Source organism: Panthera onca, chromosome C2 (assembly GCF_046562875.1).
Source record: "Panthera onca isolate mPanOnc1 chromosome C2, mPanOnc1 haplotype 2, whole genome shotgun sequence".
In the NCBI taxonomy this organism is placed as follows: domain Eukaryota; kingdom Metazoa; phylum Chordata; class Mammalia; order Carnivora; family Felidae; genus Panthera; species Panthera onca.
Window position 1 is genome coordinate 74,904,113 of NC_138347.1, and position 26,894 is coordinate 74,931,006.

Below are 26,894 nucleotides of genomic sequence, written 5' to 3' on the forward strand. Positions count from 1 at the left end.
ACAGCTCCTATGCTGTAATTTGCATCCTCATAACATTCATTTTATAACTGGAAGTTTGGACCTCTGAATCCCCTTTATCTATTTTTCCCACCCCTTCCACGCATGTCTCCTCTGGCAACTACCGGTTTTGCTGATGATACTAGTCTTTTCCTTTCACATTCAAATATGCTCCTGTTGGATGATAAATTATATGGTCACCCTATTTATCAATATTCAGAGATCTTAAGCCACAAGAGGAAAAACTCATGGCTTACTCATCTTTTTCCCACATAACCTTACTACACATGAAGGGTACCCAAATTATTGAATAAATAACTTGTCTATCTATCTATCTACCTATCATATATCTATCTTTTATCTATTCATCTATCCAAAATATAGATCTATCTGTGTTGGTTTCTTTCCCCTTATTTTTCAGTATATTCTTTCCCAAAGTGTAGGTAATTACAAAAGCACTGAGGGCATGGAATCCTGTAGATACCAGTGCTCCATAAAGACCTGTCATCTTCGTTCATTACCTTTTTTGTTTCCTTTTTAGTGCCTGCACAGTGCAAAATGAAAGCATCTCAAAGTTAACCATTTCTCCCACTGCTCCAGAAAAAATCGGAAGTAATGGTGCCTTCACAAGCTTCGAAAACACTACCATATGGTTCTTGGGAACAATCAACTGTATCATCGTGGCTCTTATTTTCTCTAAAGGAAAACCATTTAGGCAGCCCATATATAAAAATTGTGAGTAGCGTTGTACCAGATCAGAGGTGAGGGGTCATCAGAAGGAACAGACATGCCCAGGTCACTCGGGGAGCAGCAGCGGAGTTGATGCTTATCTGGAGCCCTTGACTTTATACTCCAGGGCTCTATAAACACATTTGGCAGCCTCATTCTTAGCTCCTTTCCTCAAAGCTGCATTAAATTCTAGGGCTTCTTCCTCTACCTCTTTCCTTCACCGGAAGTTTGTCTCCAGGTGTCCTTTCATGGCACCACTGTAAATTGGGACGAGTCATTTATTTCCTCACGTGTCAGTACTTGTCGGAATTCATCTGGGAGGAGGTGGAGAGAGAGAAGTGTCACAACACTCAGTTGGAACATGTCTCCTGCCGTGAAGACAATGGTTAAGATGGCATTGTGTGGTTGGCAGCCTGGGAGGGGGTCCAGCCTGAAGGAACCTGGCTATAGTAATTGTGGAGGCTCTTGGCCAAAGTACATGCTACCTCCTTACATTCTGGACTGGAGTGCGGTGTGTGTTAGGAGAAGTGGGTGGCCTGGTTACCCTGTGGAACATTCATTTGTATACATCCCTACTTCTCAAATTGGGAACATTTAATTAATTAAATATTTAGTTAATTATTTTTACCTTTACTTATTTATTTCAAGAGAGAGAGAGGGAGAGAGAGCATGAGCACTGGAGGAGCAGAGAGAGAGAGCAAGAGAGAGAATCCCAAGCAGGCTCCATGCTGTCAGTGCAGAGCCTGATGTGGGGCTCGAACCCATGAACTATGAAATGGTGATCTGAGGCGAAATCAAGAGTTGGATGCTTTAACAACTGAGCCACCCAGGCACCCCTAATTGGGAAAATTTAGAAGCATAAGTTGAAGGATCAATGTCCTCATAAGAATTAGTTTATTTAGAGAAAATTATTTTGCCTTTCTCCTTCTTGGGATGAGAAAGCAGTCAAATGCTTACCTCTACATTACTGCAATTTAAATATTTGTTTATTTACAGCCCTCTTTTTTTTCCAGAATAGAATTTGAAGCAGGGGATTTGCATTAAAAAGACTTGGGTACTTAACTGTCTTCAAGGCATTTTTTGAAAATATATTAGGTCAAAATTGCTCTCTCTGTATTTCCCACTTTTATTAATTGAAACTTACAACATGCATGTGAAAATTTCCATCTGCTTCAAGGACATGCATAGAAATTGTGGAGGTGAGACCCATTGCATAGAAATGAGTACTTTCCATTTATTATGCTGTGTTTGGATGTAGGAATCAAGTAAGCTTAATCAGTGTTCATCTAGACTATGTCTGTCAATAGATGTGAAACTCCGTATATACTCCAATTTCTCTAAATGATAGCTTGTGTTCTTATTTCCTCAGATATATTTGTCCTTGTGCTGGTCATACAGCTGGGTGTGTGTCTATTCATTCTATTTGCTGATATTCCAGAATTATATAGGCGTTTGGATGTAAGTCTTATCTCTGGGCTATGAGGATGGTTTACTGTTATATAATACCCTGACTGCAAGAAGCAGGTCACGGTGGCAATTGACATGGACTCGTGACACTGATTATCCTTTTGGAATAGTAGAGTTAAAAAAGAATACTACATTTATTTGTATTTTTTTTTAATTTAAGCCAGCCAGGAAATAAGATTCTGTCTAGTCTTGATTTCAAATATTTCAGAAGCATTGGCCATTTTTCTTTTAAAAGATCCCTGTAAGAATGGAAAAATCTATATACATACACTGTTTCGAGCGTAAGAAAATTTTTTCCCCTAAGCGCTTCTGTTTTGAAGCTGTTGAAAACAGTTTGCCTATAACACTTTTTCTGTTAATTCTCAAATCTGTACTTACATCTTTAAAAAAAATCTCTATAAAGACGTGTTTGTATGTTCATACTTAATGTCTGCAAAACTTGTTTGCAAAGAGCCATAACTTACCTCATGAACTCTCTTAGAGTGTGTAATTTTGAGGCAAATGTCAAAATCTATGAGACAATTTTTACATATACAAGCTAGGGGAAATGTGTATTTCAATTCCTTTAACCTATACTTTTGAATTAGAAGTTTATTATTACCAAATGTCCTTTAGACCAATAAATAGAATACAGAAGAGATGGTAAAAGGGAATGGACTTTTTTTACTTAGTGCTACGTGAGCCTGCCTGCCCATCTCTCCAACTCAAAGACACGTGTCATGAAGGCCAAGGTCCTATCTTATTCAGTTTCATATTACCAGTGCCTAATATAACCCATGGCACATAAGGGCAGTAAATGACTGATCCTTGTAGATCAGGTTCCTAAATGGAGATGAGCACTGGAAGCTCACAGTTCATTGCAAACCAGCAAAACCTTCACAAACCCTTCTTGACACGTGACATACAAACTCATGTCTACATTCGGTTTTCCTTGTGATAATTGTATCACTGTGGTTAACAGCGTAATTGCCACTATTGTTAAATATGTTCACGAATTCGAGTAAGCAGTCATGGAGATAGTCTTTGGCTGCTAGACTTCTAAGTGAGTTAAAACTTCTTAATCCTGCAGAAGTTAGGGTTAAGATATGTTGGGTTTAGTCACACTCTTTAAGACGAAAGAGTCTTACAGAGAGGCTGATTCCTCTGGTACAACAAAATAGGGAGCCTATTTAGTTTTCGGAGGACCTGTGTGGGGTCATTGCCAACATGACTGCCAAGGAGTCTGCAGAGAAATATTGCTCACCCTAAAAATAATTATTTTTCTTCTTATTACATAAAATTGTGGGTACATTCTAGAAAATGTGAATATGCAGGCAGAGACAGACATCCATTCCCATTCAGCTCCACTTGCCCCACTGGTGAGTACCCTTGTCATGGCACCATCTGTGCAGCCGTGCACACAGCCCTGAGGGTAAAGCCGTGGCTCGGGGCTGCAAAGCAGGGCTCAGCTGAGGGGAGATGTGGCACCAGAGAGACAAGGGCAACACTGCCCCTGTCACATTCGACTTGTGTACCATCAGAGCCTCCTGGGAATAGAGCCACATTCCTGTATTCCCTCATAAAAGCGAGCAACGCAAGCAAACAAAAACACTTGTATCAAATTTGTCAAATTTTGATCGAATTGATTTGGGGAAATTGAGAAATTACAGGGGCACCAAAAAATAAAAAGGAGAAGAAAGAAAGATAAAAGAATAAAAGCAGCAATCATAGTTTCCGTTATTATGTGTGTGCCTCTAATATGCACACATGTAATGTCTACATGTAAGCATGTCTATTACACATGTGATTTATAACCTATGAAAATGTACACTGTGAACATGTGAACAGCTTTCTGACATTTATTTGTCTTCAAACTAACAGTGATTCTCCATCTCCCACCAGCTTCTCTGTACTCCTCTTCTGTGGAGGGTTTACATCACAATTATGCTCAGCTCCAACTTCATTGTGTCCCTTGTGGTGGAGGTAAGTGCCCTCCGGCTTCTGATCACTGTGGGTAGGGATGGACGGGGCATTCTTTGGGAGTCTGAAAAAAGGAACAGCCTTAGAGGATAAGAGTCAGCAGTCCAAGAGGCTCCCTGCCCTGGTGACATGAGCAATGGTGCTTTCCTCTAGTGAGCTCCAAACAAGGTGTTAATTTTCTCATCGACATGGTGGACCTGGAGAGAATGGGATTATGATGTCTAAGGACCTGTTCGTTTCTAAAATCCACAAGTAGAGAACTGACTCAATTCGTTTTTTTGAAATTACGTATGATTCACATACTACAAAATTCGCCTTCTTAAAAAGTGTGCAGCTCACTGAGTTGTGCAACCATCACCACTAATTCCAGAACATTCTCATCACCCCAGAAGAAATCCTGTACCCATTAGCAGTCGTTCCTCATTCCCCCTTCCCCCTTCTTCACCCCTTGGCAACCACTAATTTACTTTCGGTCTCCACGCATTTACCTATCAGGACATTTCACATAAAGGGAATCATAGAATACGTGGCCTTTTATGTCTGGATTCTTTCACTTAACAACGTCTATTTCTTTTACTTTACACATGGGAAATAAGATTCATAGTGAGCTTTTCTTAGATTTGATTCTTCATCTCCCATTTACTCCATTTCCTCAGTGAAATGAGTTTGTGGTCTCCTTTCTTTGGCTATGTGGTTCACTCTCCTCCTTCAGCGCTGTTATTTAGACCAAATCTTCATTCTTCAAAGCCTCCTGGAGAACAGGGGTCACCGTTAGAAAAGACATCTGTGTCAAAGGGGAGGTGAGCATCAGATTCCATCTGTCCCCAGTCTGGGTGGCAATGTTTCCAGTGGCAAACACAGCCTTATGCCAGTGAGGGGAGAATCCCTGGAACCTGACTTCTCTGCAGCACCTTCCTTAACAGGCAGGGTAAAAACCACACAGGAGACAGTGGCAGAAAAGAACATAGAATTAAGGTACTAGAGCCTCTCTCTGTGTGCATATCCAGGACTTCTCAAACTTGAGTGGGCATCAGAGTCACCTGGAGGGTTTATTAAAACCCAGGTTGCCCAGCCCTTCCCCTAGCATTTCCGATTCAAAGGTCTAGAATAGGCACAAGTGTTTGTCAGGTGATTCTGATACTGCTGGTGGAGGGACCACACTGTGAAGTACCGTGCTAACCCGTATGGTCTCCAAAGCCACCAAATTAATAAGAGAGGGTCGCATGAGTGTCCTCATACCCAGCTGCAGAAGGATGAACCTTGCCCTTTAAAGGATAATCTTATGTTCGTACCTTGTCCCTGTCAGTGATCACATTATTTCCTCTGCCTGGTATAGCTTCCCCCAATATCTCCTTATGGGAATGCTATTCCATCCTCTATGGCACAGCAGTAGTAGTATCGTCTTCATGAATCTTTCCCAAAGCCTGGATGGGTGAGTCAAGTAACAGTGGTTTAAACAGTCAAGATATTTATTGTCTCACTTAACTGGAAGATTCGAGGTAAGTGGCCATAGAGTTGGTTCAGCAACTCAGTGGTGTCATTGGGGATCATCAATCTTTCTCTCTTCTGCCTCCCCATCTTTAGATACGGGCCTTTCATATTTGCGTGTATTGCTTATGGTGTCCAGATAGCTTCCACATAGCTGAGCATTACCTGTGTTTTGATGCAGGAAAAAAAAATGGAAGGAGAGGCACCAGCAAGCTTTTCTTCCCTTAAGTATGAACCTTTTATAAGGAAACAAAGTCATTTTCTAGAGCCACCCTGCAGACTTCCTCTTATGCCTCATTGGTCAGAACTGTGTCTTATTGTCATCCTGAGGAGAAAAGGATTCTGGGAAAGTGGATCTATGCCAAACATTAGACAGATTTGCTGACATTGTGTGTGAGTTTTTTCCTCTTAGGTGGGCAGGAAAAAGTTGGGAGGATTGTGCTATAGGTAATCGAGCAACAAAGTCTCCCATAATCCTCTAGCAGGAAGCCATTCGAATGTCACCATGTTTGCAGATAAAAGAAAGCATAAGCTGGAAGTAGTTCACCTGGGTTGGAATCCTTTCTTGCCGCCTGACTCTGGGCAGCACTTGCAACTCCACTTCTCTATGTCTCCGTTTTCTCATCTGAAACGCCGTGATAATAAGGGTACCTAACCTTACAGGGTTACTGTGAGCATGAAAGGTGAACACAGAAAAGCATGTAGTAAATGTTTGATAAATATAAACTATTATCATTATGTTATCTCTTGTGATACTTAGCATTTCTTAGTTTGTATCTATCAGTCATGCAGGCTTTCATTTGTTCATTCACTCCACAAACATTTGTTGACCCTGTGCCATGACCTAGGGTGCAATTCGAGGCAGATCCTGATGATGGAGGGATGCTGCTCACAGTCTACAGCAAGTGTGTAGATTGTGTAAACGGCACTGACAAGAACTCATCTCAGTATCTACAGTGTCTAAAACCCTGCTTTATTCTAATAGAAGCTGGATAAAGCTTTGTTCAATTATTAAATGTTAAGAAGTGACGCTGCTTGCCTCCAGCAGATGGAGAGGATAATTTGACACTCATGAAAGATTAAGTTTCTCCTTTGTTTCTCGAGTCCACTGAGAAATGGAGACCGGCGTAGATGTTCAGTGGGGGTTCCCAGCAGCTTTCACACTGAGAAATGATGCTGTGGGGTCCTAGCTCTCACCCCCAGGCTCCTGCATGGCAGTCTTCACTTATTCGAAGTTACCTTCTGCTGTCAGTAGGCATTCAGGAACAAACCAAAGCCATTTGAGTCTGTGGTTGAAGGAAGTTGTAATGGAGAATTACAGACACTAAGATTTCATGCCCTATGAGGTGAGCAGAGTAGGTAAAGACCGCAGGCTATCACGGATGCAGCAAGATGTTTTCCTCACATAGCTCTAGGTATATCTGACAGGAGATACTAAAGATTGGTGGCCAGTTGGTGACAAAGATGGTCCAGAGAGGTTTCAAGGGACAGGCATGGGGGATGGCTGGCCTCCTGTTGCACAGTTCTAAATATGTCCTGGTCTGCTGAGAGGACTAAGACTATCCCTAATTTTAGAGCAGTCTTGATTGGGATCTTATCCTCACCTTGCTTTCTCATGATCTAACCTCCAACTGAAAGGCATAGGAGCTAATCTGGATAGTTTTAATCCTTCTCGTTTTTATTACTTATGTGTTTGTGTATATATGTGTGTGTATGTATGTATGTATGTATGTGTGTGTGAATTATTTTAGTAGCCAATCTGAAGAGCTTGTGTGGTGAAGTTTTTGTTTGTTTGTTTTATGTTTTTTGTTTTGTTTTGTTTTGTTTTACAAATCATATTTCTTCAAGGGTTTCCTTTTGTTTCTAGTTCTACATTTAATTTATAATGTAGAGTGACAGAACAGGTTACTTCTCGGTCCTTCAGTTTCCCAATCCAGACCAGCAAGGTGAGACAGGCCATTATACTTCTAGAATTGTGATAACACTCAAGGCATGTCTTATAGCACTAAAGTCTCTCTGTGTGTGTCTGTATGTGTGTTTGGTTTTGTTTCATTTTGTTTGTTTTTTTGTTTAAAACCTGATAAGATATCCTAGAGGTAAGTTAGACTTTAAAGACCAGTAATTGGATACCTATGATCCTGCCCTATTCCAGCTCGATGGAGAACTACTGTTCTCTTTTTAATTAAGAAGGACGAAACAAAAAACAAAAAAACAACTTGCTGTGGGAAAGTAATAATTTGTGGGGCTGAGTACAAAATGAAAAAGTAGAATAACAAGTCTGGCTAGGTGAGCCCTGAAGTTTACAAGATGCTCTTGAGATGGCTGGGTGGGTCTTTAACAGCCTGCTAACACATGATCCATTTTTTGAGACAGAAAGATTCAGACTAGCTGTTCTCTATTATTTCCATTGGCAATGGGACTCCAATATCAAAGATGGGTGGAATTTAGGAAAACTACTACCCTGGCAAAGGTCCTTGTGGAATCCCATAGAACTGATTCTTCCAATCTAGCAAAGATACCACTGATAGACACCAAAATGAGTTCTCATTCTGTGGGACAGCAGGCTTCTCATATTTTTTGTTTTTCTCAAGATAACTTCTAAGATGGTTAACTTTTATGACTTACGATAAAAATGAAAAAATAACACAATAACCTCTTATACACTCTGTATTATGTTATAACTTGAGGTCTGTTTGAGGCTCAGTCTAACTCATGAAATAAAATGGCAGTCCAAAATGTTTCCAAAGAGACATATCTTCTATAATCTGCATTGTAGTGAAATACTTGTAGATGAAAGAGGCCACAGTGAATAGGGCCACAGTACATAGCTGATTGTCTTATTTATTTATTTAAAAAAATTTTTTTGATGTTTATTTATTTTTGAAGGAGAGGGAGACAGAGCATGAGGGAGGAGGGGCAGAGAAAGACAGAGACACAGAATCTGAAGCAAGCTCCAGGCTTCGAGCTCTCAGCACAGAGCTCAAACCCATAAACCACGAGATCATGACCTGAGCCAAAGTAGGAGGCTTAACTGACTAAGCCACCCAGATGCCCCCATAGCTATTTGTTAAGTAAATAATTCATAAAGGTGGTAAAGGGAGGCATCTATACCATGCCCTGCCCTACATTGTAAGGAGAGTTACACAAAGAAGGAATTATTATTTCTAATCACTGAAGCTCAGATAAGGTAACTGATTTGTCCATAATAGATGTCAGAGCTGGAACTTGAATCCAGATCTGTCCAGGTGTAAGACTGTGGCCCACATTCCAATTTATTGACCTGTATTCGGGACTATGCAGTCATATGGCAGGGCACACCAAAGCCACATCTTTCTATAGGGTAATTCCATGGGGTGTGGTAGGGAGTGGACTGCAGAATTTGAATGATTTTAAATTTAATTTATATATGAGATTCAAAAGGAATTTCACCCTCGAGGCGGACTACTTCAAGCTATGTTTCCAGATTCTTAAAACTGGGAACTCTCTCTTTTCCCAGAAGAGCTCCTTGAGTGGAAAAGCTTGAGAGGCTGAGACCTATCTCATGAAACCACATTGGATTTGTTCGTACAGGCCTCAAGTTTTTGTCAAGCTGGATCTAAGCAGCTAATGTGGTAGCTTCTCTGTAGGGTCTATGGAGGACCATAGCCAACCTCTGGTTGTAAAGAATAACTCTCTTATTTTGCAGGAGGCCATTATTGAAAACCGAGCCCTGTGGACAACATTCAAAAGGTGTTTTGGCTATCAATCAAAAAGCCAGTATCGGATATGGCAGAGGGCCTTGGCAGATGACCCCAGCTGGCCCCCGCTAAACCAAACGTCCTACTCTGACATGCCAGAGTGTGGCAGCGGGGTGTCTTACAGCAATCCGGTGTTTGAGAGCAATGAGGAACAACTCTGAAGCCAAAGTGATCTCTAAGGTGATAAAGCATAGAAACAATGACAAAAGGGACCAGTTTCAGTAATTTTCAAACAATGGGACTCTTACAAAATCAGCTGAAGTTTTTGGAATAAAAAAACCTATCCAATCACGGTCGCGAATTCAAGTTTACCTGATAAAATACTTTCTACAGAGCAGAACACTGCCCCCAGAAGAGTGCCTTCCTCTTGATTCTGAAAGTATTGATGGTGTTGGTGAATCAAGAGTGAGCTAACGATGGCAATCAGCCCAGAGACTGGGAGGCTAAAGGACAAGGAGAATATATACTCTCTTTTCTTAGGTAACATTTTTTAAATGAATTGAAAGTAGCACTATGTGTAGCCATAGAATTGTAACATGTGAAGGATCACCTTTGAATTCTTATTTTATTGATGGAAAAACAAGTGCATGAGAGCCATTATACCAGTCTTCACTGTCTGGTTTCCTTTCCTGCATAGTACTTTCAGAGTTGAGACATTTTCTTCTGCTTCTGGCCTTCCCCTACATATTTGGAAGGATGGGCTAAGCTCATGCTTCAGTAACAAACAAGTCCCTTGTCTCAGTGGCTTAACACACAAGAGCTTCTTTCGTGGTCCAGGTGACTCTGTAGACTAGCTCTCCTCAGTGGTGACTGCTTCAATCTGTCGGCTCCACCGGCTGAAAACAAGTACTCCACGTTCACTATGATGGGAAAGGAAGAGACTGGAGAAGGCACAAAGGCTTTTCACTGCCTCACCCAAAAAGTGGAACGCCTCTCTTCCACTACTCATATCTCATTAATCAAGGGTTTGGCAAAGGAGCTGGGAAGTACAGTCTCCTGTGTTTAGGGCTGGTTTCATGGGCACATGACCTGTGCAGTCACCTGGGGCCCCATGCTTAGAAGGGCCCCACATTTGGTTTAATGCTTTGCTGCTGCCATCTCGAAATTCTTAATTTTTGATGCTCTTTGATACATGCTACTTTAGTTTCTCTCCCAGGAACCCGAGCTGGACCAACTACATAATTTGTGGGGCTGAGTACAAAATGGAAATTATTTTTGAGAAAAATTAGTCTTGTACCACAACATTATATGTTATCAATTGATGTAAGTGCTTATGCAATCTACACATTTCTTAAATTTGAAAAGGCTTCAATTTTCAGGAGACAGAAATTGCCCTTATTTTATCACTATTACAATTTTGTTATCTCGGATTCATTTAGCATAGAAAACATCCAGATTTCTGTTAGCTCAGCAGACAACTATAAGTTTTAGGAAAACATCCACAGATAGTATTTTAAAGCAAAAGCAAAATTTTCATTACAAACCTCAAATCCTAGGTGAAGGTTCTGGACAGGGGGTGTGTCCCAAGCTGGCTTTTCTCCTTATCAATAGCATCTGCAAGCATTCCCTTCCCTGGCTGAATTCCGGAGCATGGCTGGAGGCTCTGTGGCTGCAGATAATTCTGGAAACACAGTGTTTCTCAGCCATGAAAGTATCTTGTTGCTTCTGGTTTTAAAATAGGGTGTGAAGAATCATGTAAATAGGCTGCAGAATCATTGTCTTCCTTGGTACAGAAAGAAATGTTTCCTTTTACAAAGTTAGCCACAGCAGAGATATGGTAGCTCGAATGTCTTTTTCTAAAACTCGTAGTTTTCTCATTTTTCAACAGGGCAAGCTGGAGATGGTCTACAACCTAGTCCTGGGCAAGGGCATTCCCACCTAGAAGATCCCCTTACCAGGTGCTGTCACCTCTCTTGTCTCATTTGCATTGCACGATTCACTCAGACTCAGGCAAGGAAGGGCTTATCATCCACTTTTACACGTGAGGAAACTGAGATTCAGAGTAAGGAGAGCAGACCCAGGCCTCAGACACAGATCTCCTGAGCAAACCTTCTGTTGTTTCCAAATACCTCCTAATTACAAAGCTCCAGCAGGGCTGGGTGTTTGGGGTGATCTCACAGTAAAACAAAGAATAGGTTTCTTATTCGCCAGGTGGAAGGAAGCAACCTTTTGCTAATACCAGGGCCTAATGTTCAAATGAATGCCAGGCATCCTGCCAAGCTTGGGCTAGAGGCAGGTTAAAAACAAAACAAAACTAAAACCCATGAGTGTCTGTCTGTCTTTCTGAGACTCTGAGTTGCTCTTACCTTGGTCCTAAGTTCCATCCTCAGTGATTCAACAAGACCGGCAGGAAAACAGAGAGGGAAGACTCCATTTCCTCACCAGCCAAACAACCCTAAAATCTTTGTCAAAAGAGACTTATTCTGAAGACTGTACTTGAAGTTAACTGTAACTGAGAGGTAGTGAGAAAATGCTTTACTTGAAAAAATGGGGTTGGGGGTATTGTCAAGGGATGTGAGAGTTGTTTTCAAATACTTGAAGGGTTCCTGTGGGAGAGAAGGCTTCCACCTGTGCCTGGTGGCACGCTCAGTGTGTAAAGGGCACAGTGGATATGGCTTCAGGCTGACACGAAGACCACTGCCCCAACAGCTCAAAAAGCAGTGGAAGCTGGTGACCCATGAGGTGTGTGCCCCATGACATTGGCAGTACAAGGGGATATTCAGAGACCAATTAGAGGTGGAAGTCAACTATCCGATGGAATTCAATTACCTACCAGATCCTTTTCAGACTTGATATGCACATGTCTCAATCTTATGCTGTGATGTGAACCATTTACTGTCACTGCCCACATAGAATATCAGGCTGCCTATTGTGGGGAGACGGGCTGGGGAGGACAGATTTATAGCCCTGTGAGGTCCCACAGTCAAATGGGCTTGACTGCTCTGTACCTTGGAAGGTGGCTTTGGTTGGGGATAAGATTCTAGAAAACAGGTACCCACTGATGGGTCCTGACCACCAAACTGACAGCTGGGACATACTTCTGATGTGTGTGTTTTCATAGAAAGAGCTGCTTGAAAAAAATCAGTAAAGAAAATGTGGGAGAATGTGCCAAACCTGAGGTCAGAGTACCTGCGCCTGATACGCTTGTCTGACCAGGACTTGGAGGAGAAAAGAACACAGTCATCTGATCCACATCATTTAAAAGGTCCCTTGTATGTTCGCTCCAAGGTACGCAGCTCTGACCCACAGAGAGGAACTCTGGCTCTGGGTTCTTCTCACGAAACATGTAATGATCTGCGAATGGAAATATGTCTGTGCCATCTGTACCCTCTGAGCTCATAGAAGGGTGCGTGTGCACACTTGCAGATGCAATGACTAGAAAAGCAAGTATTTATTCAGAGTCCTGTATTTAGTTTATGCTGTAATAAGTCATTCTGTGCAAAAGAGGCAAGCATAATCTGTAATTCTGGTGTTATAAAATCAACCTTTTTCCCTTTCTGCAGTGGGGTATTTCACTGTGGCTAATACTCCAGGAATGTGGAATCAAAATCACATCTTTACAAAGTTTTAGACATTTCCTAATGCTGTAGACACCATTATTCCCCACTTGGTAACAGGGCACTACCGTCTACAAAAACTTTTGCACTCATTCTCTTGTTTAAGCCTCATGACAATCTAAAGAGGAAGGCAGGGCAAGAATTACTATCCTCCTTCTTTTGATGAGGTACCAGACCCTCCAAAAGTCTCAGTAACTTGTACAAGGGCATGTAGGAGCTGGAGCCGTGTTCAGACGCAGGACTTCTGCCAATGAGTTCTCTGCTCTGTCACTCTCCCATGTTTCTCCTGGATGAAATGTTTGTAGCATTGAAGAATAAGAAGGCAATCAAGGCAAGGTAACCATCCAGTGGACTTCCGTGACAAGTGTAATTGCTTCCAGAAAGAGATTTTAGTTCTCATAGAAGTTCTCTTGAATTTGATCATCAGTCACAGAAAGGTCAACTCCCATCGCTGAGGAGTAAAATCCAATAACCAGAGCCCTACAGCCTATTTTGTGGGAGCAGATATAGCTCTGGTTTGTGATTTCGGTCTCCAGAAGCAGAAACCTATATCTTTGCTTGAATTTTGCTCGGCCTCCACTTTGTCCAGCATTTTCGAGTCATATGGACTCTGTCTTGGCTTTAGGCTAACCTCCCTCATGCCAATTGGTAGCTCATTATTGCCAGCACTCGGTAATTCACTCACTCCAGGCATACAGGGACTTTCCCAACTCAATACCTTTGCTCATGCTGCTTTCTTTTTGGGGGCATCAATAATTCTTACTCTCATCCCCACATGCCCAAATCCCACTCATTCTCAAGACCCAGTTAGAATGCCACCTGGTCTGCAAGCCAGAAGGGAGATCTCTTCTGTCTACACACTGCTCGCACTCCTCAAATGTCTCCTTTGTGTGGCAGGCACCTCTTTTGATCATGCATTATGGTCCTGTGCCATTTTGAATTCCTCTAACTCCCACCCAACTCCACTTTAACTAGAGTGCACATTCTCTGAGGGTAGGGACCAAGCCTGATACTTCTCATCTGCCCACTCGGCACCCAGCACAGGGCAGTGGTTGCGGCTCGGCAAGCAGCTGTGACATGATTGAATAAAAAATATAATCACTAGGACATTTTGTTGATTTATTTTTCCTCCTTTGTCTGTGAACATCTGCTTTCCATGCAGTACAAAGAAGCTGAACTAAAACAATAGGACTATGAATAAAAACACAAAGTGCAAAGTATAGTGATTCCAACATGGAAGCTTCATCAGTCCAGCTGCCCATTTACATGGCAGAGTGCGGAGGTATGCTGTGGAGTTAGATGGGTTAGGCATGTGTTGCAAAGACACTCTCAATGTGTAGGGGACCCAAGGAGTGAATGTGTGTGCAGGGACAAAAGCTCTCTCAGGGATATGCTCAACCCAAGGGGAGGGAAAACTGGGGCAGGGCACTTTGTTTAAAAACCAAGGGACAAGGTTTTGGAGGACAAGGGAAGTTTGAGTACGACTGGGTGTGTATTCTCTCTGTTCTCTGGTTTCACCCTAACTTTCAGAACTTTTGCAAGGACTTGGGAAGCTGTGATGGAGAGAGAGGGAGGGCAGTGAGGGAGAGACAGAAAGAGAGGAAGAGCTAAACCGTCCTGTGTTCTGTGTGTCACAGTGCAATAAAAGGCGGGTGGAGAGAATCCTGACAGTGTCGTGGCTGTGGGAGCACAGATGCATGTTGCTAATGGTGATCGTATCATGCACAGACACATAGGTAACAAGTAACATGGACAGTCTGAACATGTCTCCAAATGGCTAAAGGAGATAGAAAGTGCCTGAAGGGGATGGAGAATGGACAAGTGACACAGAGTGGCCATGCGGTCACAGAAGTCTGGGGACCCTGGCAACCAATCTCAGGGTCAGACAAGGCCCACAGAAGCCTCGGGCAGGAGCAGAGATCATCTCAGAGTGGTGACCTGTGGTACCTAGAGCCAAGCCCGGTGGCAGGAGGGGAGAGCATGCTGTGAGTAGGAGCCCTACAAGCAGCATCACTTGCAGAGGGCTTCTGTGGAAATTCTCAGTGACTCAGGAGGGACTTCAGAGTGGTAGGCCATCTGGGATCCAGGTTGTTCCAGGTTTATGTTAAGCAGAAAACATAACTTATAAAGATAGGAAAGATTCCTCCCCCCTAGGTGAATGCCTATTTAGTGGAAGTCCATACAGGAACATGTAGGAGGGATACTCTGAGAAAGCTCCACAGAGCCCTAAAGCCACTCTGTCCGTGGCCTGCAAACGGACAGAACAAAGCACAAGAGGAGGTGACTGCACAACTGGCTGGATCCTGTGGTCTGAAAGCTGAGCCAATTCTGTCCTCACCTAACCCGAGGCTAGCCTTGAGAATTTGGTGAACTTGATAGTCTTAAGACTCAAGCCACCATCCATGACTAATTGGAAACCGGTTTGATTTGAGGCTAATTTTGTAGGTCTGGATCCTCCCTAAATGGATCCCAGAAACTGATTTGGTCTGGATGCCAAGAGTGGTAGTTGGGAAAGGCCAAATCTTTGTGTATCCACCCACAGCTCTGCCTAGCACAGTGGGGAAAGTTCACAAGTGTCCCAGAGAAGAGTGGGGTGGCTCCAGCCAGCAGGAGTCTGGGCGTGCACCTGGGGCTGGGGTGAGGGCAGAGCTGGCTTTGTTGACACAGCAGTCTTGCCAGCTGAAGTCATTGGCTCTTATTCAGAGCCCCATGTCTGACCCCATTACCAGTAACCACACAGTACTCGGATAGAGAAAACCAACCTCAAATTTCCTTTTGGGCAATGGCATATGTCAGTTAAGAGTACGAGCTTAGGCATCACACCCTTCTGAACTCTAATCCAGACTTTCCTGATTTGCGACTTGAGCAAATTAGTCACTGTGTCTACATCTTGACTATTGGCACGTGAATATTATTTACGCCCTTCTTCATAACTGCAGATGTCAAAGAAAATTAAATGTGGCAATAGTTTCTTTTCCTTCATCTCTAAAACTTTAAGGAGGGTCCTTAAGTCTTGGCCTGGCACATAGTATAGCTCTTCAATGTGTTGTGTGAATCAGTAAAGGAGGATAAGAGAATATGCATAAATGAAGAAGGAACGAACTAACGAACACACAATTCTAGGACTTGAGTGTAATTCTAGTTTAATTAAAACGTAATTATCCATAATTGACTAATTATTTAAAATTATTCTTTTTTATGTAGTCTGCTGATTCTTATTTATTTATTTATTTGTTGTTATTTTTTAGGTATCTATTTATTTTTGAGAGGGAGAGAGAGAACATGAGCAGGGGAGGGGCAGAGAGAAAGAGAGAGGGAGAGAGAGAATCCCAAGCTAGGTCCACACTGTCAGTACAGAGCCAACTCCAGGGCTGGATCCCATGAGATCATGATCTGAACTAAAGGTGCTTGACCTAAGAAGCTGAGCTACCCAGGTGCCCCTGATTGTTATGTAAAATGAGGTAGAGAATGACCTACTTCCAGCCTTGGTTTATAGAATCAGTAACTTGCAATTCAAAAGAGTCAACTTTATTTTTAGACCTCGTTTTGTGGCCTTGTCATCCCAGCATATGACTATGGTGAAGGCTTTTTACAGTTGGTCCTTGAAGTCTACTGGATCTTGAAATGAGATGCAAAGACCTGCGCAAGGGAGTCCAAGTTGGGGCATATTTATAGGTAGTGTTTAGTTGGCCTCTTGGCCATCCCATTATTAGACATTATTAACATTAGAGTGTTAGCTCACTCTATCCAAGAAATAGTTCCCAGCAATTTATAGGCTTCCTGTGGAACCTTGTCCCCAAACTTGAGCCATCGTGAAAATCCCCAAGTTGCTTATTAGGAATAAAGTCCTGGGCCCAACCTCAAGCGTACTCACTCAGAATCTCTGAGATGAGTCCAGAGGAGTTGTATCTTTAGCAAGCTCTCCAGGTGATTCTGATGATGAATAAGGTGTTGGAACTGTGATCCTAAAAGAATAACTTAGATTGTCCCTAAATGTGCTATCTTGCCCTTGTCCCCATAGAGATACATCTACAATTTTTTCCTGCCAACCCAGCAGTGGGGAGAGAACTTTTTTTTTTTTTTTTGGTGTAATTCCTTTGGAAATACTGTGTTTATCACCCTGCATTCTCTACTCCATGTTATAAAAGACTCTGGTGGGAAGAAACCCCACTGACAGACTTCTCTCCCTTGAGATGAGTCCAGTTATCCCTGCTCTTTGTTAAAACTCTAAGTCCTCTGTTCTTTTCTTTTTTTAATTTTTTTAATGTTTATTTATTTTTGACAGAGAGAGACACACACACACACACACAGCATGAGTGGGGGAGGGGCAGAGAGAGAGGGAGACACAGACTCCGAAGCAGGCTCCAGGCTCTGAGCTGTCAGCACAGAGTCCGACGTGGGGCTCGAACTCACAGACTGCGAGATCATGACCTGAGCAGAAATCGGACATTCAGCCAACTGAGCCACCCAGGTGCCCTTGATTTTTTTCATTTTTTAATGTTTGTTTATCTTTGAGAGAGAGAGAGAGAGAAAGAGAGAGCAGGAGTGGGGGAGGGACAGAGAGAGAGGGAGACACAGAATCTGAAGCAGGCTCCAGGCTCCAAGCTGTCAGCACAGAGCCTGACTCAGGGCTTGAATCCACGAACTGGGAGATCATGACCTGAGCTGAAGTGGGATGCTTTATCGACTGAGCCACCCAGGCTCCCCCATTCCCTATGTTTGTAATCGTCTGGCCTCATCCAGGCTGTTTTCTTCCCAGGGAAACCTCCTGGATTGACAAATATAATCGAAACCCTGATCTTTGAGCGGAGACAACATCAATTTCAGAAATGCTATTGCCCTTCTGTTCAGCATCCATCACTGGTCTCAGTGGTCATCAGCATTGTCAGTAGCAATGAGGGAGGCAGGAGTGGGGGTTTAGTGTTCACCATGGTAGTGATCTGACAGCACCGGGGCATTTTTGGCCACTAGTCAGATTCCAGTTGGTGACTTACCTGACAAATACAGTTAACACTTGACAATCATTCTCACTGGCATTTACTGTGCTCAGCTGACAAGCCATGCAACTGGCAGTCGGTGTAGATTTGTTCTTGTGACCAGTCATCAGGAAAGCCCTCCCAAATATCAAATTACACAGACATTCTGTTCTTACGCAGCTACTAAATACACAGAGTACCCTGGGCAATGTGGCATAAGTTTTGGCAAGTTTAAGGTCCTTGACAATAGTCAATCCATTTCCAGCAGCATAAAATAAGTTACGACTTCTCTTGGAAAGTTTTTAAAACCTTAGGCAGAAAAAATGGTAAAACTAAACTCAGGCGTTTTATGGAAAATTTTACAGCAGGGAGAGAAGAAATTGGAGGCCTTGAGGTGAGGTTGCTGGGTAAAAGCCAGGTGAGGGCATGAGAAGGTGAAATCTGCTTATATAGCCGGTGGTTTCCTTCCCCCCAATAGAAATGGGTTGATGGTACCTACGTAGATTCAGGGGATACAAATACCAGGAAGCCTTAGTTCTTTCCTGAAGTTGGGTTCCCAGAAACAGACACCGGGACAGGGATTTATGTGCAAATATTTTATTAAGGAACTGTTCCAGGAGAAACTGGTAAAGTAGTGGAAGAAGAGACAAGTAAGAATGTGATTTTTGGCAAAGTGTTAACCTCAACCTGATGCTGCCAGGGAGCTTGGGAGTGCAAACTTCACCTCAGTGTCCTAACTCTTGGCAAGGGAGAAAAGGCTCAGACTCAGCCTTCATCATTGGCTCAGGACTGCTTGGGGAGAGTGGGGGTGGGGAGTAAATTCCAGGCACTTTGGGGTCTTTGCTGGGACAGGCAAAAGGGCTCAAAGGCAATCCTCTGCAGAGAATGGCCATTGCAGGTCATTAGAAGAACATGCAAACACCTGTTGAGGCTTCAAAGGCATCCACAGGGATTTAACCAGACCACAGATAGTATCTGCTCTAGTTCTGTTTTCCACTCTGCCAATGACCATCCTAAAGGAAAAACTCTGTACACATCTGCCCAATCTGAAACATGGAATATTGTAAAGCAGATTCTCTAGGCAGGGACAGAGTGATTTATTCATTTACACATTATTTATTGAGCACCTACCATATCTGCCACTCCCTGAACTTAATGCTGGGATTTGAAGAACGGTCCTTTCCCTTGAATGTGGTAAGAGTTTTGTTACTGACTTATGTATAAAATGCTATGGGAATGGACCCCAGAGCAAAGTTGGTGAACCCACGGGCCACGAGGGCTACCAAACCTGGACGTATAAACCATTAGGAAAATATAATCGACTCCATAACAGATTAAGTCAATTAATACTTATTCAATTACTGAAGATACAATACTTTTAAAATCACAGCATAAGCAAGTGCATGAGAAAGAATAACTTTCAATCCTCCACACCAAATTACAGTATCTGCAATGCATCTGAAGCTAATTTTTTAAACTCTTTTTAATGTTTATTTATTATTGACAGAGAGAGAGAGAGAGACAGAGCATGAGTGGGGGGAGGGGAAGAGAGAGAGGGAGACAGAGAATTCGAAGCAGGCTCCAGGCTCCGAGCTGTCAGCACAGAGCCTGACGTGGGGCTCGAACTCACAGAGTGTGAGATCATGACCTGAGCCAAAGTTGCACGCTCAACCGACTGAGCCACCTAGGCGCCCCAACTAATTTTATAATCAAAACCAAGAAGATCCTAAGGTTTGATGCAGGCTCTCATACTTGACCCCCATGAGGGCCATGGAAGAGCTGGCCCAGCTACCTAACTTGTGTCTCTGTCCCCTACAGAGGGCAGCTGAATGGGCAGCCAGGCTTGGAACAAGAGCAGAAATGAGAACCTCATGAATCAGGAGTCAGTTGTAAGTGGGGGAGGTGGAATACCTTTTCCCCCTTGCTTCACATTCTCTAATCAGAAATCCTTGAGCTGCCTTGTTTTCTACTATAAGTTCAGATATTCTAACAATCAGTGACTTTCAAACATAACTTCTGGCAACAGATTCTGAATCATCCAGTTTCTACAGGAGGAAGACACCTCAAAGGATCTAGCTGAGCAGTGAATGGTTAACATATCAATGACTAGTTGGAACTGAGCTTGTGGATGAAAGATGAGCTTGTCAAAGCCCTTTTGTGACATGGGTCACAAGAGCAGCTGGAGGAAAGCAGAAAATACAGATTTAGATTCTGGAACATGACTCCAGTAGTCTGAGCTCAAGGGCAGGGTTTGAGGCTCATTCAGCTCTAGATTCTCATTTTAGGGCCTAGAACAGTGCATTGCATATGGCAGCTTTTCACCTGTGTGGGCAGAATGGAATGGAGCTGAACAGGTCGGTGAGTCATTGTACACCTCTAAGGGATGCTTTTTTGCCAACCACATAAAATCTAATTCCTTAGCTCGATCAGATTTCCATCCACTGGCTTCAACTTGGTTATCTAGTTTTTTTCTTCCAAGGCTCTTCAAAAAGAATAAAGCAAGGTACATGTTGTGAGCTGAAATATTTTTGTATAGTAAGTGCAAATTTTAGTTGATACTTGAAATATATTGCTGACTTTGAATAATATCTTTAAAATTTAAGTTTTGTGGGTTTTTTTTAAGGTTATTTATTTTGAGAGAGAGAGAGAGAGAGAGAGAGAAGAAGAGAATGAGTGGGAAGGGGCAGAGAGAGAGGGAAAAAAAAGAGAATCCCAGTCTGCAGGCTGTCAGCACAGAGCCTGATGTAGGGATTGAACTCATGAACCAAGAGACCATGACCTGAGCCAAAACCAAGAGTTGAACAGTTAACCAAATTGCGTTCTGAGTCAGGGACTGTGGGAGGAAATGATACTCTCTTAGTTCTATACTTCCTCTGGCTTTACTCTGAACAGTAAGTCCTTGTAAGGTCTAAGACTAGGCCTCTGAGGGGAATCATTTCTTCAGGACTGTGTGTGAGGTGAGCCTTTCCCTCCCTTTCCTTTTGCATTTCCTCATCCTGCTCCTCCCTCCCCTCCTGTCTCTGGAAGCCTTACCTTATGGCATATGGTGGTGACAACTTCTTGTCATTAGTAAGGAGATTGCCTTCGGGGTTCACGGGATGAACTGTGTTTTGCTTCCAGCCACAGGGGATCAAGAATCTGCTGCCTTCAGATAGAAAGGATCCGAGAGTCCTAACGTCCCAATGTCCCAACGTAAGTTATCACCTCCTGAGCACTATGGCTGTGCAGCCTGGAGGAAGTCATTCCTACTAATGCTGATGTGGCTTCTCGCACCAGAGATCCTTTCACCCTTGCCCCACTTCCCTGCTACACACATAAACGTAACTGGCGACTCTTCCACACTTGGGCCTGCAAGGGGCTGGCTAAGCCACAGGAGTGTGACTGGCTTTATCTGGCTTATGGACATCTGACAGTGGATCCTTTGACCTTTATCAGTTGCAGATCCTCTGGGAGTTAGGGTTTAAGGCAGATGTGATTATTTTCTCTGCAGAGCATGTCCTCTGGTGGCTGAAGCAACAGCTCAGTACTTACAAAACCTCAAGAGTATCTAATACAAACTTTGACCTGGTGACTCAATTATCTGTATGGTGAGCAGGCCAAATGTCAGCATGCACACCGCTAGGGCTCGGAAGCTCATGAACTGTGGGCCATTTGTGAACAGTTGTAATTATTAGAAGACTTTATGTTGGGGGTGCCTGGGTGGCTCAGTCGGTTAAGCATCCAATACTGGGTTTTGGCTCAGGTCATGATCTCACCATTCATGAGTTCGAGCCCCACAATGGGCTCTGCACTGACAGTGCAGAGTTTGCTTGGGATTTTCTCTCTCTCTCTCTCTCTCCCTCCACCTCTCCCTGCACTCTCTTCCTCTCTCTCTCTCTCTCTCTCTCTCTCTCTCAAAATAAGCAAGTAAACATGAAAAACAAAGACTTTATGTTGAATGGAAAGAATGTTCATTAGTAGAAAGGTCTCAGGTCTAGCTAGTAAGGAGAACTCTTTAGCCACATACTAAGCAAAAACAAAACAAAACAAAACAAATGAACCCACACACATACACATACACATGCACGGGCACACATGCAATCCACTCAAAGAATGGACCAACCAGTTTGACTTGATTTATAAGCTCTTCAAGGCCAGGTGCACCCCTGTTTACATCTCCATCGTCATTGTTCTGTGCATCCCTTCTCTGCCTCTCTTCTTAAGTCATTGATTTCTCTTGATACCCTACACAGGCTATATTTCTCACCTCTCTTGAATCTTTTCCCACATTCTGTCCTTCTGTTCTCTGGCCTAACAGGTGCTCACCACCCAGCTCTATCCCCCATTCCTTCCACCTGGTTAACTTCCACTCATCTTTGCAATGTCGGCACAGATGCCACTTCCTTCAGGAAGCTGTTATCCCATTCACTCTGAGTTCTAGATCCTTTCTACTTAGGCAGATGCTCACTTGTCTGTTTCTCCCAAGCAACCGTAAACTCCCTCAGGATAGTGACTTTCCTTTTTGCCACTAAATCCCAAAGGCCTAGCACGAATGTCTGGAGTATCTGTTGTTTAACATGCAATTACTGAGTAGGTGTTGAACAGAGTTGTGATGGGTGTTACATTTTTGTGTCTTTGGGCTGTAAGTAGCAGAAACCACAAACGGCAGCAGCTTTATTAAGAACGTCTCATTAAGTTTGGAACAAGGTGTCTGGAGCGAGTAGTCCCAGGCTTAGTGCCATGGCTCAGTGGTATCATAAGGATCTAAGCTCTTCTGTTCTTTGCTCTGCCATCATTAGCATGGTGATTTTCATTCTCCTTATGATCGAAAGATGGCTGCCATACTCCAAGCATCACATCCTCACCTATCGCTTTCAAAGGAAGGGAGTAAAAGATAGAAAATAAGCTATTTTCTCTTTTTCATCAATAGTTTCATCTTTTCCAGAAGATCTCTGTCCCTAGTTGTCTTTCTTTTGCACGTTACTGTTGAGAAATGGGTCACATGCCCACTCTTAGGTAAATCGTGACTCCTCCTGGTGCTTTCAGCTGAGGTCAGACTGCCCAGACAAAGGAGCTATTCTTTTAGCAGAAATATGAGTGAATAGTGGATGGGTAAGAAGTAAGTGACAGCTGCTCCTCAAGTCTTTGATTACGTTTTACTAAAACCCAGGACAACTTTCTCCAAATCTGAGCTCTACCTCAGATTGGTAACACTTAAAATGCCACATTTGTGATCACATATTTCTCTTTAGTGTGGGCACTTCAGCAGCCTCTCTGGCATGCAAAGCTGTAATTGTTTGTTTCCATCAACCACTTCCTCCTGGGCCAGAGAGCACGTTGGATTGTCCTAAACTTCAAGGCAGCACTGGTTCCCTTGAAGGCAACCAATGACTCTCTTAGGCAGAAGAGAGAGTCAAGCGTCATCCTCTGCAGTCTTCACTCCTGGTAAGTTTTCTTCCATAGCCAAAGTGGCAAGGATTTTGCTCAGTGGATTAGATGCAATAAAAAGAAAAAAAAAGATAAAATTCTTTCTTATGAACAACTTAAACTTTGAGTGGATCCCAGTGCACCTATTTTTTGATAAAAATATCAAGTTCAGTGGTAATTATACAATTGTGGAAATTTAGATGATATCCCCAATAATCAGCCTTTCTAGCTCCTCCTGCATTATATGCTTATCTGAAAACTTTTTACAAACTAAAAAAAGAAAGTGAAAGGAATCAGATTATTATTAGAAACTTCTTTTTTCTTCATTAGAGTTACAATAATGGTGACGATGATTATCTTTTATTGAGTGTGACAGGTGCTATTGTTGATTTTTTACAAATATCTTAGATCGTCATATCAACTATTTAATTATTTTTGACACTTTATATATTAGAAACCTAAAATTCAGATTTTAAGTGATCTGCTCAAGCTCATCAGTAGAGCAGGTACTAGAGTTCAAGTTTTCCTGATTCCAAAATGATTGCTACATTCTCCATCATGAACCCAACTCCCCTTCCTTAGATTCTCATTGTCACCCCAACATATCCATATCCCGAAGTTCCACAGGGTTTTTATTCATCTCTAACTAGTTAATCTTTTTGCCTTGGGGTTTTAGTGAAGTGGCCATTCTCTTTCATTGGCTGAGATACTTACGGGCAGTGCACGAAATTATTAATCTTTCTGGTTCAACAACTTAAGTCTAGAGCCTATCACATCTCACATCAGCAAATAAACACCAGGGAGGGGGGAAAAAAAAGAAACACACTAAGCGGATAGATGAATGGGCCAATCCTGTGGCTGAGGAGAGTATTTCCTCTCTTTTCTTTGTTAGCCTAATAGGTGAGGATTGTGGTAAGAGATTTTAAAAGCACCTGAGAAAGCAGTGACAAGTAGTGACTGCTCTGAGTTCACATAAGGCTCAAGCAGCTTTGACTTTTCCCCAAAGAGTTAGTCAGGAGGGACCCTAACAAGTCTGGTTTAGATGGAGGAGAAGAGTAAGAAGGACCACCGGGCTCTGCTCAACCAAGGAGAGGAGAATGAACTGGTGAGTCTTCCCTTTTTTGGAGTACGGACTTCTCAAAGTATCTGAGGCTATGGGTAGGTGCAACTGTAGTGGTACTGGCTTTAGGAACTGCAGAGATTTAATTATTGTAAGGCTCCTTGAGATCCAAGGGCACAATTTTATAGTTGGGGAACGGGCTGAGAAGACTGTCTTCTAGATGATGGAGTTCTTGCCAACCCCATATGCATCAGACAGAATGAACTTTCCTTCTTAGACATTTTGTGGAGTATTCAGTGTATATCCCACATCGTGCTCAGGAAGGGGTCTCCCCCTCATCATCTGGGTCTCCATCTACTTGGACAAACTCAAGCAAAACCTGAAAGTTTTTTGTTAATTCTTATGTTTTTGGTATATCTGTATTACTGAAGCTCGGTGTGCTTTGGGTTGAAGTTATGCTAAAAGTATAGAGAGGTTTTAAGCACTAAGTACTAAAAAAAGAGAACATTGTGGCCTGGTATTAAGTATATATATATATATTTTAAAAAGTTTTCACTTCTCCAGTTCTCTTTCCCTACTGCCTCTTCTACCAAACTTATAGCCATCTTGAAAAATAATCATTAAAAGCTTAGAAACTGCAGGGTCTGTTTGGGATTGACAAGTTTACATTTGTTATTTTAATTGATGCTTAGAATTCAGTGATGAAGGACTTAATCCTATTTCATAGAAAGAAATCTGAGATCAAAGAGGTTAAGTAACTTGTAAAAGGTCTTCAGTCTACAAGGGACAGGCTGGAAATCGAGCCCCCTTCTTCCCCCTTCACACTCCATGCTATTCACACTGCAATAGTGTCTGCAGGTAGGCAATGAGAAAGGAGAGGAGGAGAATGGGGGCCCAGACAGAGATGGAACACTGGAGACGGAAAGGGCCCATGAGATGTGGGTCACATAGCAGAAGGGTGTCAGTTTCCTGCTTGGTCTTCCAGTTCCCCATGAGATCTGTGGGAAATCCACACCCACCCTCTCTCCACACCCTTCTTTGTTAACCTAATAAAAATAAGTGATTTCACGTACACCTACACTGTTCAAGAAGGCAGTCCCTGGTCATACATGGTTCTTGAATGCTAGCAAAATAGTGGGACAAAAGTGAAATGTGCTCTATGTGTAACATACACACCAGATTTTGAAGATAGTGAAAGAAAAAAGAGTAAAATAGCTCAATAATTTTTATATCGGTTACACTTTGAAATGATAGTTTGGATATGTTGGGTTACATAACATATGTTATAAAAATTGATTTAATCTGCTTTTTACTTCTTTAATGCGTCCACTAGGAAATTTCAATTACAAACATGGTTCACATCAGCGACTTCTATTATCATACCACACTGATCTGGACAATGGTATAATGCTTCAAATCTTGAAGGGATTCAAAGAACTAAAACCTGCTTACCTGTATTCACTACTAAACAGCTCTGTGCCAGTTTTGATGTTTTTTTTTTCCCAACATGTAGATGACTGTTCATGAAAATCTTTGGCCGCTCTTTATTTTTTCTCTAACTCTGTGATGTATTTATAAAGTCTTTAGCCTAGTACTTTAATTTTCTGAATCACATGGGGTGCATAGGTCTCTCTCCTTAGCCAGGCATGTATTGAGGCACACAGTGTGCATGTCAGCCGTTGATTCAGGGTTCTCTTAGGCCATTCGTGCTGCATTTGCTTTCTAAAGGTGGTCTTGATTCTGCCTCTGAGACACAAGAGATGCTTTGTTCACATGAGTTGCAAAGCCAATCTTTCCACTGGTGCTCTCCCCCTCTTTACTGACGCCTGCCAACTAAATGTCAACATTACAACTGGGAGCAGCTCCAGGGGAGGAAAGGGCTACTTGGTGTGGAAGATACAGTTTTGACAGGAGAGCTCTTCACTTCATTAATTTGTTTTCTGGGAAACAGTGAAGGATTCCTGGACTCTAAGACCACAGATCTGGGCTTTAGTCAAGGATCTGCTGTTAACCACGAGTGTGGACACCTTTTGGGGCCTTGCTAGTTTGCCTGAAAACAGTATCACGTAACCCCTCTGATTTGAAAGTTTTGCGAGTCCCATATATGAAATGTGGAAAGTGCTGTGAAAATATAAGGAGTTCATTTACATCCAAGGAGGCAGGACTTACTATGGGAAATTTGCAAATAGTAAGTGAAATTAGTATTGGAAATATCCTCCCTTTGTCTGATTAAACTTGGGGAGTGATAATTGTTTGAGAGCTACCATTACGAAACCAAACAGTATGTGATGAATTAGTAAGAAAAATCAGGTTCTTGGAATGTCTGAATTATTTTAATATATTTTTAAAGTTTATTTATTTATTTTGAGAGAAAGAGAAAGCATGAGTGGGGGGAGGGACAGAGTGAGAGGGAGAGAGAGATTCCCAAGCAGGTTCCACACCAGTATGGAGCTCAATGCAGGGCTCAAACCCATGAACCATGAGATCATGACCTGAGCAAAAGTTGGATGCTTAACCA

General features: G+C 42.6%; 2 protein-coding genes across 5 annotated transcripts in view; both read left to right on the plus strand.

The window, feature by feature from the left end:
• Positions 1-12,675, plus strand: part of ATP13A4 (ATPase 13A4) — a 124,021-nt gene extending 111,346 nt beyond the window's left edge. For all 3 annotated transcript variants that reach the window (XM_078453119.1, XM_078453118.1, XM_078453120.1), the window contains 4 exons: positions 539-732; positions 2,096-2,184; positions 4,075-4,155; positions 9,326-12,675. In XM_078453119.1, the coding sequence (XP_078309245.1) occupies positions 539-732; positions 2,096-2,184; positions 4,075-4,155; positions 9,326-9,538 (577 nt within the window). In that variant the 3' untranslated portion in view covers positions 9,539-12,675. The remainder of the gene's footprint in view (positions 1-538; positions 733-2,095; positions 2,185-4,074; positions 4,156-9,325) is intronic.
• An 11,514-nt stretch (positions 12,676-24,189) lies between these two features.
• ATP13A5 (ATPase 13A5) overlaps positions 24,190-26,894 on the plus strand; it is a 115,672-nt gene continuing 112,967 nt past the window's right edge. For both annotated transcript variants that reach the window (XM_081796604.1, XM_081796605.1), the window contains exon 1: positions 24,190-24,421. In XM_081796604.1, the coding sequence (XP_081652730.1) occupies positions 24,359-24,421 (63 nt within the window). In that variant the 5' untranslated portion in view covers positions 24,190-24,358. The remainder of the gene's footprint in view (positions 24,422-26,894) is intronic.